Source organism: Symphalangus syndactylus, chromosome 11, assembly GCF_028878055.3.
Source record: "Symphalangus syndactylus isolate Jambi chromosome 11, NHGRI_mSymSyn1-v2.1_pri, whole genome shotgun sequence".
Classification (NCBI taxonomy): Eukaryota; Metazoa; Chordata; class Mammalia; order Primates; family Hylobatidae; genus Symphalangus; species Symphalangus syndactylus.
In genome coordinates, this window is record NC_072433.2 from 19,343,381 (window position 1) to 19,356,684 (window position 13,304).

Here is a 13,304-nt window from a genome sequence, read left to right on the forward strand (position 1 = left end):
CTCGGCCTCCCAAAGTGCTGGGATTACAGGTGTGAGCCACCGCACCCAGCCTAGTCTAGTTTTCTACTTTGCATTTAGCTATAGTAGCTACTGATTTGAAAAATTTGTACCTTTGTTCAGCTGTCCCAAATCATGTGACAGGGCAAAGAAAGGAAGAATATAAAGGATGCCATATCAAAGTTGATAATTCTGTTCATTATTCATACAGTGCCCTTCAGTGAATTTTTTTTGCCCTGCATGTAACTCCCATGTAGAAGTTAGCTATACTATTCAAACCAGATCATCAGATGGTTAATGTGCTTTTCTTAGAGGAGAACTGTCAGTCTAGGACTCTAAGAGGGAAGATTGCTACCTGCTATGTCCCAGAGGATGTAAATATATCATATTGCCTCCCTGCCACCACCCCTTTGAAATAGATACTGAAAGGGGGAAAAATAGGAAAATATGAACTGGGAAAGTGTATCATTAAACTCCCCTGCTTTCCCAGTCATGAAGATGTATTCTAAATATTTTCTGGGGTGTCTATGTATATCCTAAACTGGGATGACCTTTTATTTTTTTCTTTTTTTACACATGGTATAAAAATTTTAAAGTGCAAAGAGTATGTAGTAAAAAGTCTTTTTAGGTATCCTTTCAGAAATAATCTATACACATACAATAAAACATGTGTCATGTATTTTGAATTCTTATTCTTTGCCTGTATGAAGCATGGCCTCTTGGATAGCAGTAACGTTTTTGTTGTTTAAAATGGTTAGATTTTATACAGAGGATGAAACGCCAGTGGTCGCATATATTTGCAAAGCCTTCTATAATATTTGAAGGCCTTCTACATAACTTTTCTCCTGATGCTTATAACAGCCCCATGAGGTAGGTAAAGCAGGATTTACCTCTTTTATCTACACAAAATTTGAAGCTTAAAGAATGTTATGTGATAAATGTGCAGTGGAACTAGAATCAAAACCCAAGTCTTTGGCTGTTATTCCAGAATTCTTTTTTCCATTTTGCCTCTCAAACATGATAGCTTGAGGGGATCCATTATCTTGTATCTTCTTTTATGAGATGTGAAAAATACCATGAGTAGCTAATTTTAGAATTTTTTTTTTTGAGACAGCCTTGCTCTGCCACCTAGGCTGGAGTGCAGTGGTGCGATCTTGGCTCACTGCAACCTCCGCCTCCCAGGTTCAAGTGATTCTTCTGCCTCAGCCTCCCGAGTAGCTGGGACTATAGGCACGCGCCACCACGCCCAGCTAATCTTTGTATTTTTAGTAGAGACAGGGTTTCACCATATTGGCCAGGCTGGTCTCGAACACCTGACCTTGTGATCTGCCCGCCTCAGCCTCCCAAAGTGCAAGGATTACGGACATGAGCCACCGCACCTGGCAGAAGAATTTTTATATTGTATTTTGGTAGTAGTAGTGTGGTAGTTACAACCTCACAGTTCAGAAATATGACCTTTTTGATGTATTTCCTACAAAGCAGTTTATAAACATTAGTACCACTTTCATTACATGTGGACACCATAACTGACTTTATTCAGGCAATTGAGCAGTGAAAACAAGGCCTTTTATCTCTTGATAGCTGTGTGCCTGCCATGGCTAGGAGCCAAAGGGATAAACCTGTCCAAGGTTCTTCCCCTCGATGCCAAAGTGGAATCTGAACAAGCATTTGATAGAGTGCCTGACTCTGTTTCCTTCCCCCATAATTTAGGTAAAAATGCTTAACACCAGCACCAAACTGTATTCTAGATTTCTAAGTCATCTCCTAGGGAGAAAAAATGAGTGGTGGGAGGAAAAAGTTTTCAGATAGTAGACTGTCATGGGGATGATTTTTTAGTCTCAATAGACTTAAAAACTCTTGTCATTGCAAAACAATCCTTAACGTTTCTTAAATGTTAGGCAGTCCCAGATGGGAATTTGATGAAAAGATTGGCTGAGCTCTGTATATGAAAAGAAATATCTCTAAATGTTCCCCTGAAGGGATGGCCTATCTCCTATAGTTTATAAGCACCTTGTTTCTAATTCCTGATAGTAAAATAAATGGGAAATATAAGGAAAGAGTTTACATTTTTTTCATACACAGTAGAAAAAAATTACGTTTTTGTAATTTACATTTTATAAAATTTACAGTTTATACTTACAAAATTTACATTTAATACTTTATAAAATTTATGTATTTATTTTTATATTCATGGGTTAATAAAGATTATAATCCAATGCAAAAGTCATTACATTTGCCATAATGTAATGATTCAGTTTTTGTTCAGTAACTAAATTGCTATATATATATATATATACATATATAACTTTTTTTTATTTGTTTATTTTTTCACTCGCAGGTCAACCATGAACTATATTCTTATTTGTTATTTCTTATTTCCTGCTCTGGGCATAGAAGATGAGAAATTATACTAATTTGAGTATTTCCATTTGGTCAGTTTAACTAATGTTGTTAGAGTTTTCTTAAACAAAAATAAGATGTAATTTGACTTCTCAAAGTAAAGTTTGGGGCAGAGCATCTTCTCTAGAGAGATGGCTCTTTCTGTCAGGGAGTCAGGAGTTACTCAGTCTTTTTTGGGGGGTGGAGGGAGGTCAACCATTAAATCCAAAGCAGTGGTTTTGAGTAATTAGCAATTGCTGTGTGTTTTCGTATTTTCAGAATAGGGCTATAACCTCACTGAAGATGACTTAATTAGTACTTGACAAAGCTAAAATTCCTGTCAGTATATTTATACCTATGAGTAAGTATGCTCTCTGAGTCATTCTGCTAATTCCCACTGTAAAATACATATACCCTTTTATTTTATTAGATTTAAAGGGCATTGAGGAGATTTTTCATTTTAAAGGTACGAGACAAGTTTTAACCTCAACATAGCCCACTCACTGTTCTATATTTATGTGAGACCTTTTAAGGACCAGGGATTAATGGGTTCTAATTTGTCTGTGAGGGTCTTGCCCCATCTATCTTTAAAACTTAATGTGTTCCTATAGGAGTGAGTAACTATATAATATTTGACAACTGTTATCCCACCGTCCACTTGGAAAGCACACAAATAATAAAAGTAAATCAAATTATCACACTGCGTTTAGCATGACATCTTAATTTGAACTATGAGAAACCATTATTGGACCAACGTTGGGATTTTTACTAAAGCCTTGTAGTTGTCCTAGCACGTATTAGGAGATGCCAAATGAATAAGCCTAGGAGTGATTGTCGTGGGGTCCCTCACTTTCTCAGCCATCAGCACAGAATGTGCCTCTCCAACGCCACCCACAGCCTAGTGCTCCACCCTGCACAGCCTACCTGTCATCTGCCTCAACCTGCACATAGCATCCTTAACCAAACCACAACCGCCTTTAAGACTTAATTCATATGTACCCTCCATGAAACTTTCTCTGACTGACTTTATTGCCATACTCATCTCATAGGGTTAATGGTGCTTTTTTCCTTCTTTAAAATATCAAGTCCTCCTTTCCCCCTAAAAACTCCACGTTCAGCCTTGTATGATGATTAGATATGCACTTGAGAACCAGCTTCTGTATCTCATGTCTTTTTAAGGAAAAAAAAAAAAAATCTTACAATCTCCCATTGGACCTGTACAGTAACTCCTTTTTGAAAAGGTAGTTGAATGTTAAAGACTTAAATAAAAGCAGCTACACAACTCTTTAGTGAATCAGAACATTGTTGGAAGGCATAAAGCCTGTGCTGATCACTGTCCTTTTGGAAAAACAATACTCAACCACTATCCCTGGGTACAAATAAGAAAAATAAATCTGATAGAGCCAGAATAAGGCACTAAGAGGAAAGCAGTTCTAAACCTGAGGATTGAGATTCCATTTAGACTTGCTCAGGAGAGTTTCCCAGGGGTAAAAGATTGGGTTTATTTTGTTAGAGACCAGCTACATTCATTGTCATTGGGGCTTTGGACCAGGTTAATAAATGAAGTGTTCGGTTGATGGGAAGTTACTGGGTTCTTAATGAATAAACTCCCAGAAGACTTGACTTAATACTGCAGCAGAGTCTCCAATCGAAATGAGGCATTAGGTTATCGCTGCCTTCAAATTTTTCTAAGGCTGTAAAAGCACTGATACTGTTGGCATCTTTTGTTTGTTTTCTCCTGGGGGATTCAAAAACAAAGTCTATTGTCACTTAATTTAGTGCCAGGTATCTTAGAAAAAGGACCCCTATTCCTTGATGTGATCTGACGTAGTTCAACTTCAGTGGAAACTGTAGAATGTTCCATATTTTAGACAACATCCAACTCCCAAGCATTTCTGTTTCAGAAACTGGGACACCTTCCAAGATAGCTTTATGAATCCTTTAATTTCTGCTGCCAGACTCATTAACTCAGCCTGTTCACCTTGGGGAAATCATAGTTCCAGACTTTCTGTAAAAACCTTCCTCCTAAGTGAATGTGGTAGTTGATTTGAGAACATTCAGACTCAAGCTTTTCAGTAGTTTATTCTGAAACCTATTTGTTGTGACTTTGACTAGGAGAGAATAATTAAGGTGAAACAGTAGTAACCATCATAATATACAAATTATCTACATTAAAAAAACTTGAAATTGACTAAGTACATTTTTAAATTCCATATCTCAGATTTTATGGACTCATAAAGCTGGCAAGAACCACAACCAGTGTTTGACCAGTATTTCTTAATTTTTTCTTGTCTCGTGGATCTTTTTGAGATTGTGATAGCTGTTGTGGATATTCTTCTCAGAAAAATATACATACACACAAATGCTTGCATTCAATTTCAAGATATCTCAGACTCCCAAAGCCTGTTCATGGATTCCCATTCTAGTTCAAAGCCTGTTGTTAGGGGTTTAGAGAAGTTAAGTGATGTACCTAAAGTCACACAGCTTCTATTGCTAAGTACTATAGAAAAGTGGCAGAGTTCTTTTTTGTTTTCTGTTTTTTGTGGGGCATTTTGTTTTGTTTTGTTTTTTGACCATTTCCTGATATACTCATCATGTTCTTTATTGAAGTCAAGCAGGTATCTTCAAGTACTTGGTGCTTTTCCCTTTACTGCCTTTGTTTGCCGTATCATTTATACAGCATTACCCAAGTTCCTTCTCTGTTTTAGTCACTGATGCATTGGGATGGGGATGTGCTCAATTCTCTTCATTTTCTCATTCTTCCATTTATAATAGTTTACTTATTGATACTAATATATGCTATGTCAGGAATCACTTCTCTCATATTTGGTCATTAAATTAGCAGCTATTATGCTTTTCATAACTTTTTTTCTTACAGTTTTCCATAGTAAGAGGACAGTTTTATTTCCAATGAGTAAACACTTGATGTAAGAGATCCTTCTTTTTGAAGCCCAGACTTCTATCTCCAGAATAAGGAGTAGCTGATAATGTGACATAGCTCAGCTTCTAATTTGATGCCTCCACAGGCTAGGAGCCAGCACTTTGCCCCTGGTTTGAAGAATGCAGGTAGAGGTGGGAATCTTAATGACGAGAAGAAGTTTTTTTCCTCTATCTTGGTCATGTTCTTCCTATCATTTGAAAAATTAGTAACCATCCCCCCAGTAGATACATATTCATAAAATATTAGTTACACCCATGTTATATGCATTATAAAAATACATTAAAACATAAATTAAAGGATAAGCTTTTTTAAAAACAGAAGCTCTGTTATTTTCTTCCTGACCCCCAAGGGATCATGCAACTTCTTCCTTGAGGAATCACTCCACTCCTTTTTGGAGATCACTCTTCTAATTCTTTAGGCCTGTCTCAAGTCCCTCCTCTTGCTTGTTTGATTTCACTATTTTAACTGTACAACTGGATTGTAAACAACTTGAGATTAGAGACCAGATAGAATCTTGTCTTTGTATCGTGCAACAATGCCTAGCACAATTTTGAGTTCATCATCATTATTCAATATATACTTGTTGGCTAATTTCTTGAGATCATCTCAGAGCATTATTTCACTAATTATTGCCAAAGAGGAAGAAAAAAAATCCTCAATTTTATCTTATTTTAGTAATTCTGGGTGTTATTCCTCATGCTATTCATCTTCTAGGATTAGAGACAAGTGAGCCTGTCTGCACTTAAAGTTTTGTGGAAATAGATGTACTATATCTGATGAAGTGGTTTAATTGGGACATAATGAGAATGGTGCAGTATGAGAACCAAACCTGAATCAGCACCCCCATCTGTTTTCATTCCTTGAGATTTCTGTTCATTGGTTCTTTATCACGTGACTGAGTGCTGAAGCATAGTGTTTTCTTTTTATTTATTTATTATTTTTATTTACTTTCTCGAGTTCATTTATTCTGACATTATTGATGCACCCACCATTCCCAGGGTAGTATAAAATACTCCTTTGTATTTTATATTTTGTACTGTCTGTTCTGTTCCTCTAAATCACCACTGTGTTCTTGGATTCTAAAAACCCTTCTAAATTTCTGAAATTAATTGTTCACAATTATGCTTAACAATTCTTCATAGCGATTTGGTTCCATCAATCTCAAAGACCTAATATCATGACCTTGTTCTTACAGCATTCCTATTGTGTCATCTTTTCTTTCTGCATAGAGAAACTAAACCTAGGAAAAGGCTGGGCGTACTGGCTCATGCCTGTAGTACCAGCACTTTGGGCAGCTGAGGCAGGAAGATCACTTGAGACCAGAAGTTGAGATCAGCTTAGGCAACATAGTGAGACCCGGTCTGTACAATAAAATTTTAAAAAATTAACCAGCTATCATGGCACATGCCTTTAGTCTCAACTACTAGGGAGGCTGAGGCAGGAGGATCAGTTAAGCCCAAGAAGTGGAGGCTGTATTGAGCCATAATGGTGCCACTGCCCTTTAGCCTAGCAACAGAACAAGACTCTATCTCAAAACTAAATGAATGAATGAATGTAAAAATAAAACCCATTTATAGTCAGTTGCAAATCAAGATAGCAAAAGAGATGAAAAACAAGCACTGGTGTCCAGATTTGCACTTTTGTGTCTCCATGGATTATGTCATTTCTTCATGAAATGTACAGTAGTGCTCTGTGCTTTCCAATATAATACACTAATTTTAGATCATAGCTGTTACAGGTTCTAATTTAAAGGCTTTGATATTTTTATTTTACTTGTTTGATAGATATATTAGTCATTTTTTCTTCATAACAGACACCCTCAAAATTTCATGGGCTTAACTTGAGGCTTATTTTTCTTGCCCATGGGTTATTCGAGATGGCTTTGCTTCAGGCTACAGGTTGAGGGTTAAGTTCAGGTCTGCTCCACATGCATATTATTTTGAAAATTCTCCAATGCTGTAAATTTCTTTCAAGAATGCCCCTTTAATCCAAATTTGTTGTTTAGTAGAAATGAGTATAAGTAGAGAAGATTGTGATATTAATTGCCTTCCATCCCTTGTTTGAGAAAGAACTAGAATTGCTAATTGATTGGGAAAACTTGAAGGATAGATTTTAAAAGGATAGTGTAGAAAACTGCCTAAGAAAAAGCATTCTTGTAAATAAACTATTAAGAGATATAAGTTGAACTTCAAATTGAGGTGGTGGGAACAGAGTTAAGCTAGGTTGACTCAGCGTGGAGGCTGATTTCTGAGACTGAGAAAGGCACCTTAAAAAGGCATTTAAGTATTTGCTATTAGACAAGTAGGGAGAAAGTTCAAAAGTACTGTGTTATATAATCTTATGATTACCTAGCAACCTAATTAAAGTCAATTTTAATATATGTTGTAAGTATAAAAATGAGTTTGTATGTTGCTAATGCCTACTGAATTCTGCAGTGGAATTAATAATTCCATAGGGAAACCTTTTTCTTCTTGAAATAATGCTGGGTGTGGCTACTTGATGTGTTCTATTTTCTTTATTGCCTTATCTTTATCCTTGAATAGAAATGTCTGTTTATTTTAAAACTGGCATGTTTTGCTACCTAAATTCATAATATTTAAGTTATAGGCACACAGAATTCACTTTATATAAACAGATTAGAATACTATGGAAACTCAAAATAAATTGTGCCTGTTTTTTTTTTTTTTTTTTTTTGAGACGGAATCTTGCTGTGTTGCCCAGGCTGGAGTGCAGTGACATGGAGTGCAATGGTGCAATCTCGGTTCACTGCAAGCTTCGCCTCCCAGGTTCACGCCATTCTCCTGCCTTAGCCTCCAGAGTAGCTGGGACTACAGGCGCCCGCCACCACGCCCGGCTAATTTTTTTGTATTTTTAGTAGAGACAGGGTTTCACTATGTTAGCCAGGATGGTCTTGATCTCCTGACCTTGTGATCCACCCACCTCGGCCTCCCAAAGTGCTGGGATTACAGGCGTGAGCCACCGCGCCCCGCCTCAAAGTTCATTTTATCTCTGGTATGTGTATCTGGCTTTACAAAGCAAATGTATCCATAGGAATATATTTCCAAATGTTTTTGTAAAAAAACTTTTTGTTATGAATTGTAGACTCACAGGAAGTTTCAAAAACAGTACCTAGAGATCTTATGTACCCGTCACGTAGTTTCTCCCAATGGCAACATTAGGCCAATTTAAAAATCATTGATGGGGGCCGGGAACAGTAACTCATGTCTGTAATCCCAGCTGTTTGGGAAGCTAAGGTGGGTGGATCACTTGAGCCGAGAGTTCGACACCAGCCTGGGCAACATGGTGAAACCCCATCTCTATAAATAATACCAAAAAAATTAGCTGGGCTTGGTGACATTGCGCCTGTAGTCCCAGCTACTCGGGAGGCTGAGGCCAGAGGATCACTTGAGCCCGGGAGGTTGAGGCTGCCGTGAGCCATGATTGTGCCACTGCACGGCAGCCTGGGTGACAGTGAGACCCTGTCTCAAAAAAAATAAAAAATAAATAAATAAAATTGAGTGACTTTCTCTGCACTCCATAATAAATAAATTATAAAGTGTCCTGTAGGGATCCTTATGTCATTGTTGCTTTATTTATTGCTTTAGCATATTCTTCTCCATTCTCCTCATCTTCACATTGAACCATTGATTGGGAAGGGGTTAAGTCTCATGTACCTTTCTGGTACATTTCTCCCCAACAGCCTAAAAGATATGCAAGCTCCATTTTACTGCTTATGTTGAAGAAGCATATTTGGTTGAATATTCAGATTTCTTGTTTTGAGTTTATTTTGGTGGTGTTTGAAAACTTGAAAGGTTCTATATATATATATTTTTTTTACATCATCTCTTCTTTTTTTTTTTTCTTCTAGCCTGAAAATGAAATTTCTTCAGACTGCAATCATGTAAGTATGGATTTTCTGTGATGCACCATATGTGCTTTATAGATACGATGACAGATTTCGGGATGCTCTTCCTGTTGTTCTGGGAAGTGCTATGTTTTCTTACAGTCTTAATCTTAAAAGGACAACAAACTTTAAGGACCCTGGTAAAATAAACAAATAACCCTTCATTGTAGAAGCCTGCAGGTTCTCCCAAATAATATTTATGTACTTAAATTTTTCTTCAGTTACAGCTACCATGTGAAAATAATTCTCTGCTTATCAAGTTTACAACTTTAGAATTTCCTATTTTAAAGTTCTCTCATTTACTTATCACACAGTCATCTTCTATTTGCCAAACACTATAGTAGCACATTAAAAGGAGACTGATGTGAAATCAACTCTGTACAAAAAGTTGCTTTGGTAGAAGTCTATACAGAAGACATTGGAGACACAAAAATGAATTTTGTCCAGGTGAGTTGATGTCAGGAAAGGCTTAATAATGGAGATGAGGCCGGACATGGTGGTTCACGCCTGTAATCCCACCTGTTTGGGAGGCTGAGGCAGGTGGATCACTTGAGACCAGGAGTTTGAGACCAGCCCAACCAAGATGGAGAATCCTGTCTCCACTAAAAAAAACAAAAAACAAAAATTAGCTGGGCGTGGCAGTGCATGCCTGTAATCCCAGCTACTCTGGAGGCTGAAGCAGGAGAATCGCTTGAACCCAGGAGGCAGAATCATTGAGCCAAGATGGTGCCACTGTACTCCAGCCTGGGCAACAGAGCTAGACTTTGTCTTAAATAAATAAATAAGTAAATAAATAAATAAATAAATAAAGGTGACACTTGATCTGGGTCTTAGAAGAGGCATCTATATGTGGCAAAAGTCACTCTATCACATTATAGAAGATAGATGGGACCGGATGCTGTATAAGCAGAGACAGATTGGCTATTTAGGTTGACTACTTATTCTTATGAAAACCTAGGTAAGTCAAGTACAAAATAAAACTAGAAGAGTACTAGAAGATTAGAGGGAAGGCTTTTCTAACTATGACACAACCCCAAAAGATGTTTTAAAAATATATGTCTGCATCTGTATCTGATTACATTAAAAGCTTTCTCCCCAAAAAATGTTTTGTAAAAAAGTATTTGCAATGCAAATGAAAAGGACTATATTTGTTAATAGAAAGTGCTATTAATAAACATAACAGACATGAATAGAATGTTCACAGGAAAAGAAAAAGACGTCCAATAAACAATAAAAAGTTTATTCTCCCTTAGAATCAAAAGCATAAAAATTCAACAAGAAATGAGTGCACTATTGTCATCCATTTGATTAGCAAATATCAAAAATTTGATAAATGGGTACGCACCTGTTCTCCCAACTACTGGGGAGGCTGAGGCTGGAGGACCCCTTGAGCCAGGAGTTTGAGGTAGCAGTGACCTATGATTACAAAATTGCACTGCAGCCTGGGTAACAAAGTGAGATCCCCATCTCTTAACAAGAAAAAAAAAAAAAAGGATAAATACACAGTATTGATAAGGATGTGTATATCTAAGTATTCTCTAGCCCATAGATCAAAAAACTACAATACATAGGCCAAATCCAGTCTACCTGTTTTTATACATAAAATTTTATGGAAACAGCCACACCATTTATTTATGTATTGCCAGTGGCTGCTTTTCACACTAGGATGGCAAAGTTGAGTAACTGCAACAGTGACTATAAGTCCCTCAGAACCGTTACTTTCTGGCCCTCTGCAGAAGTTTGCTGAACCCTGTTCAGGCCTATGTATGGGAATAAAAACAAGCTATAAAACAGTCAACCTAAAATGCATATGTTTTGACCCAGCATTTCTACTTCTATGAATTTATGGATAGTTAAAAGAATGGATAGAGATGTGTCTATAAAAGGATGTTTGTTGTGGCATTATTTATAAAGCAAAAGATTAGGGGAAAACCTCAAAATCCATCAATAGACTGAATCTGACAGAAGAGAAACCCAGAAAAAAGTTGATGTGTGCCTTGGAACTCTCAAAGAGCCAGCCGGGCACAGTGGTCCACACCTGTAATCCCAGAATTTTGGAAGGCTGAGGTGGGTGGATCACCTGAGGTCAGGAGTTTGAGACCAGCCTGGCCCACATAGTGAAACCCCTCTACTAAAAATAAAAAAATTAGCCAGGCGTGGTGGCACACCCCTGTAATCCTGGCTACTCGGGAGGCTGAAACAGGAGAATCGCTTGAACTGGGGAGATAGAAGTTGCAGTGAGATCATGCCACTGCCCTCCAGCCTGGGTGACAGAGTGAGACTCCGTTTCAAAAAAAAAAAAAAAAAACTCTCAAAGAGCCAAGGAACAGGAAGGATATGATACTGCTGAAAATGGGGGACAAATAGTATCCAAAAAACAGGAGATTTGGTGGAAGGTCTATGTAAGAAGCAGTCAGGACTCTTTAAAGAACAATTATATAACCCAGAAATTCCATAATATAGCATTCATAATGTCCCGCATGCTATCAGAAATGGCTGGATATGAGAAGAAGCAGGAAGATAACCAAGAGATAAAGTAGCCAACAGAGAGAGATCCAGAGAAGAGATAATTCATATATTGGAATTATTAATAGCAGACAAGGACTTCAAATAACTAATAAAATAGAGGAAAATAAAATATTTTCCTGTAAATAAAATAGAGGAAAATTAAAATGGATGAAAATATGAAGTATTTCAACAGAGAATTAGTCTTTATTAAGAAAATCAATTAGACATTTTTGGACTAAATATAATTTCAGAAATTAAGAACTTATGGGTAGTTTTAAAAGACAGCTTTAGTGGACATAAAAACAGATTCATGGCCAGGTGCGGTGGTTCACGCGTGTAATCCCAGCACCTTGGGAGGCCGAGGCAGGCGGATTACTTGAGGTCAGGAGTTCGAGACCAGCCTGTTCAACACGGTAAAAAACCCGTATCTACTAAAATTACAAAATCAGCTGGGCGTGGTGGCAGGTACCTGTCATCCCAGCTACTCAAGAGACTGAAGCGGGAGAATTGCTTGAACCTGGGAGGTGGAGGTTGCAATGAACCAATATTGTAACACTGCACTCCAGCCTGGGCAACAGAGTGAGATTCTGTCTCAAAAAAAAAAAAGGGAGTGGGGCAGACAGAATGGGATAGAAGCAGTATTTGAAGAAATAATGGCCAAGATGTTTTTCCAAATCTAGTGAGAGGCATTAACCCACAAATTCAACAAACTTAGTGAACTTCAAGAGAAATCCATACTCACTTAATAATTTTTTTTTTTTTTTTTTTTGAGACAGAATCTCGCTCTGTCACTGAGGCTGCAGTGCAATGGTGTGATCTCGGCTCACTGAAACTTCTGCCTCTGGGGTTGAAGTGATTCTCCTGCCTCAGCCTCCTGAGTAGCTGGGATTACAGATGCCCACAACCACGCCCAGCTAACTTTTGTATTTTTAGTAGAGACGGTTTCACCATGTTGGTCAGGCTGGTCTCGAACTCCTGACCTCAAGTGATCCACCCGCCTTGACTTCCCAAAGTGCTGGGATTATAGGCGTGAGCCACCATGCCCAGCCTAAACACATTATTAACAATCTGCCAAAACGAAAAGATAAAAAGAAAATTCAACAAGCGGGCAGAGAAAAAGAGACATTCTCTTGAGGGAAGGAAAATAACAGCTGGCTTCTCAACAAAGCAAGCAGTAGAAACTAGAGACAAATGAAACAACAAATGTAAAATGCTGAGAGAAAATGCCAACATGGAATTCTATATCCAGCAAAAAATATCCCTTTAAAAAATGAAAATAGGCCAGGCACCATGGCTCACCCCTGTAATTCCAGCATTTGGGGAGGTAGAGGCAGGCAGATCGCTTGAGGCTAGGAGTTGAAAACCAGCCTGGCCAACATGGTGAAATCCCGTCTCTGTTAAAAATACAAAAATGGCCAGGTTTGGTGGCTCACGCCTGTAATCCCAGCAGGCACATCAGTAGGTCAGGAGATCGAGACCATCCTGGCTAACACGGTGAAACCCCGTCTCTACTAAAAATACAAAAAACTTAGCCAGGTGTGGTGGTGGGCATCTGTAGTCCCAGCTGCTAGGGAG

General features: G+C 37.9%; 1 protein-coding gene across 2 annotated transcripts in view; it reads left to right on the forward strand.

Moving 5' to 3' along the window:
- The window catches only part of GLG1 (golgi glycoprotein 1), a 163,359-nt gene that overhangs the window by 68,205 nt on the left and 81,850 nt on the right, over nt 1–13,304 (forward strand). The window contains exon 2 of one of the 2 annotated variants that reach the window (XM_055233250.2): nt 9,186–9,218. The exons of the other annotated variant lie outside the window; for it this stretch is intronic. Within the exon in view, the coding sequence (XP_055089225.1) occupies nt 9,186–9,218 (33 nt within the window). The remainder of the gene's footprint in view (nt 1–9,185; nt 9,219–13,304) is intronic. 2 annotated transcript variants of the gene reach the window in all.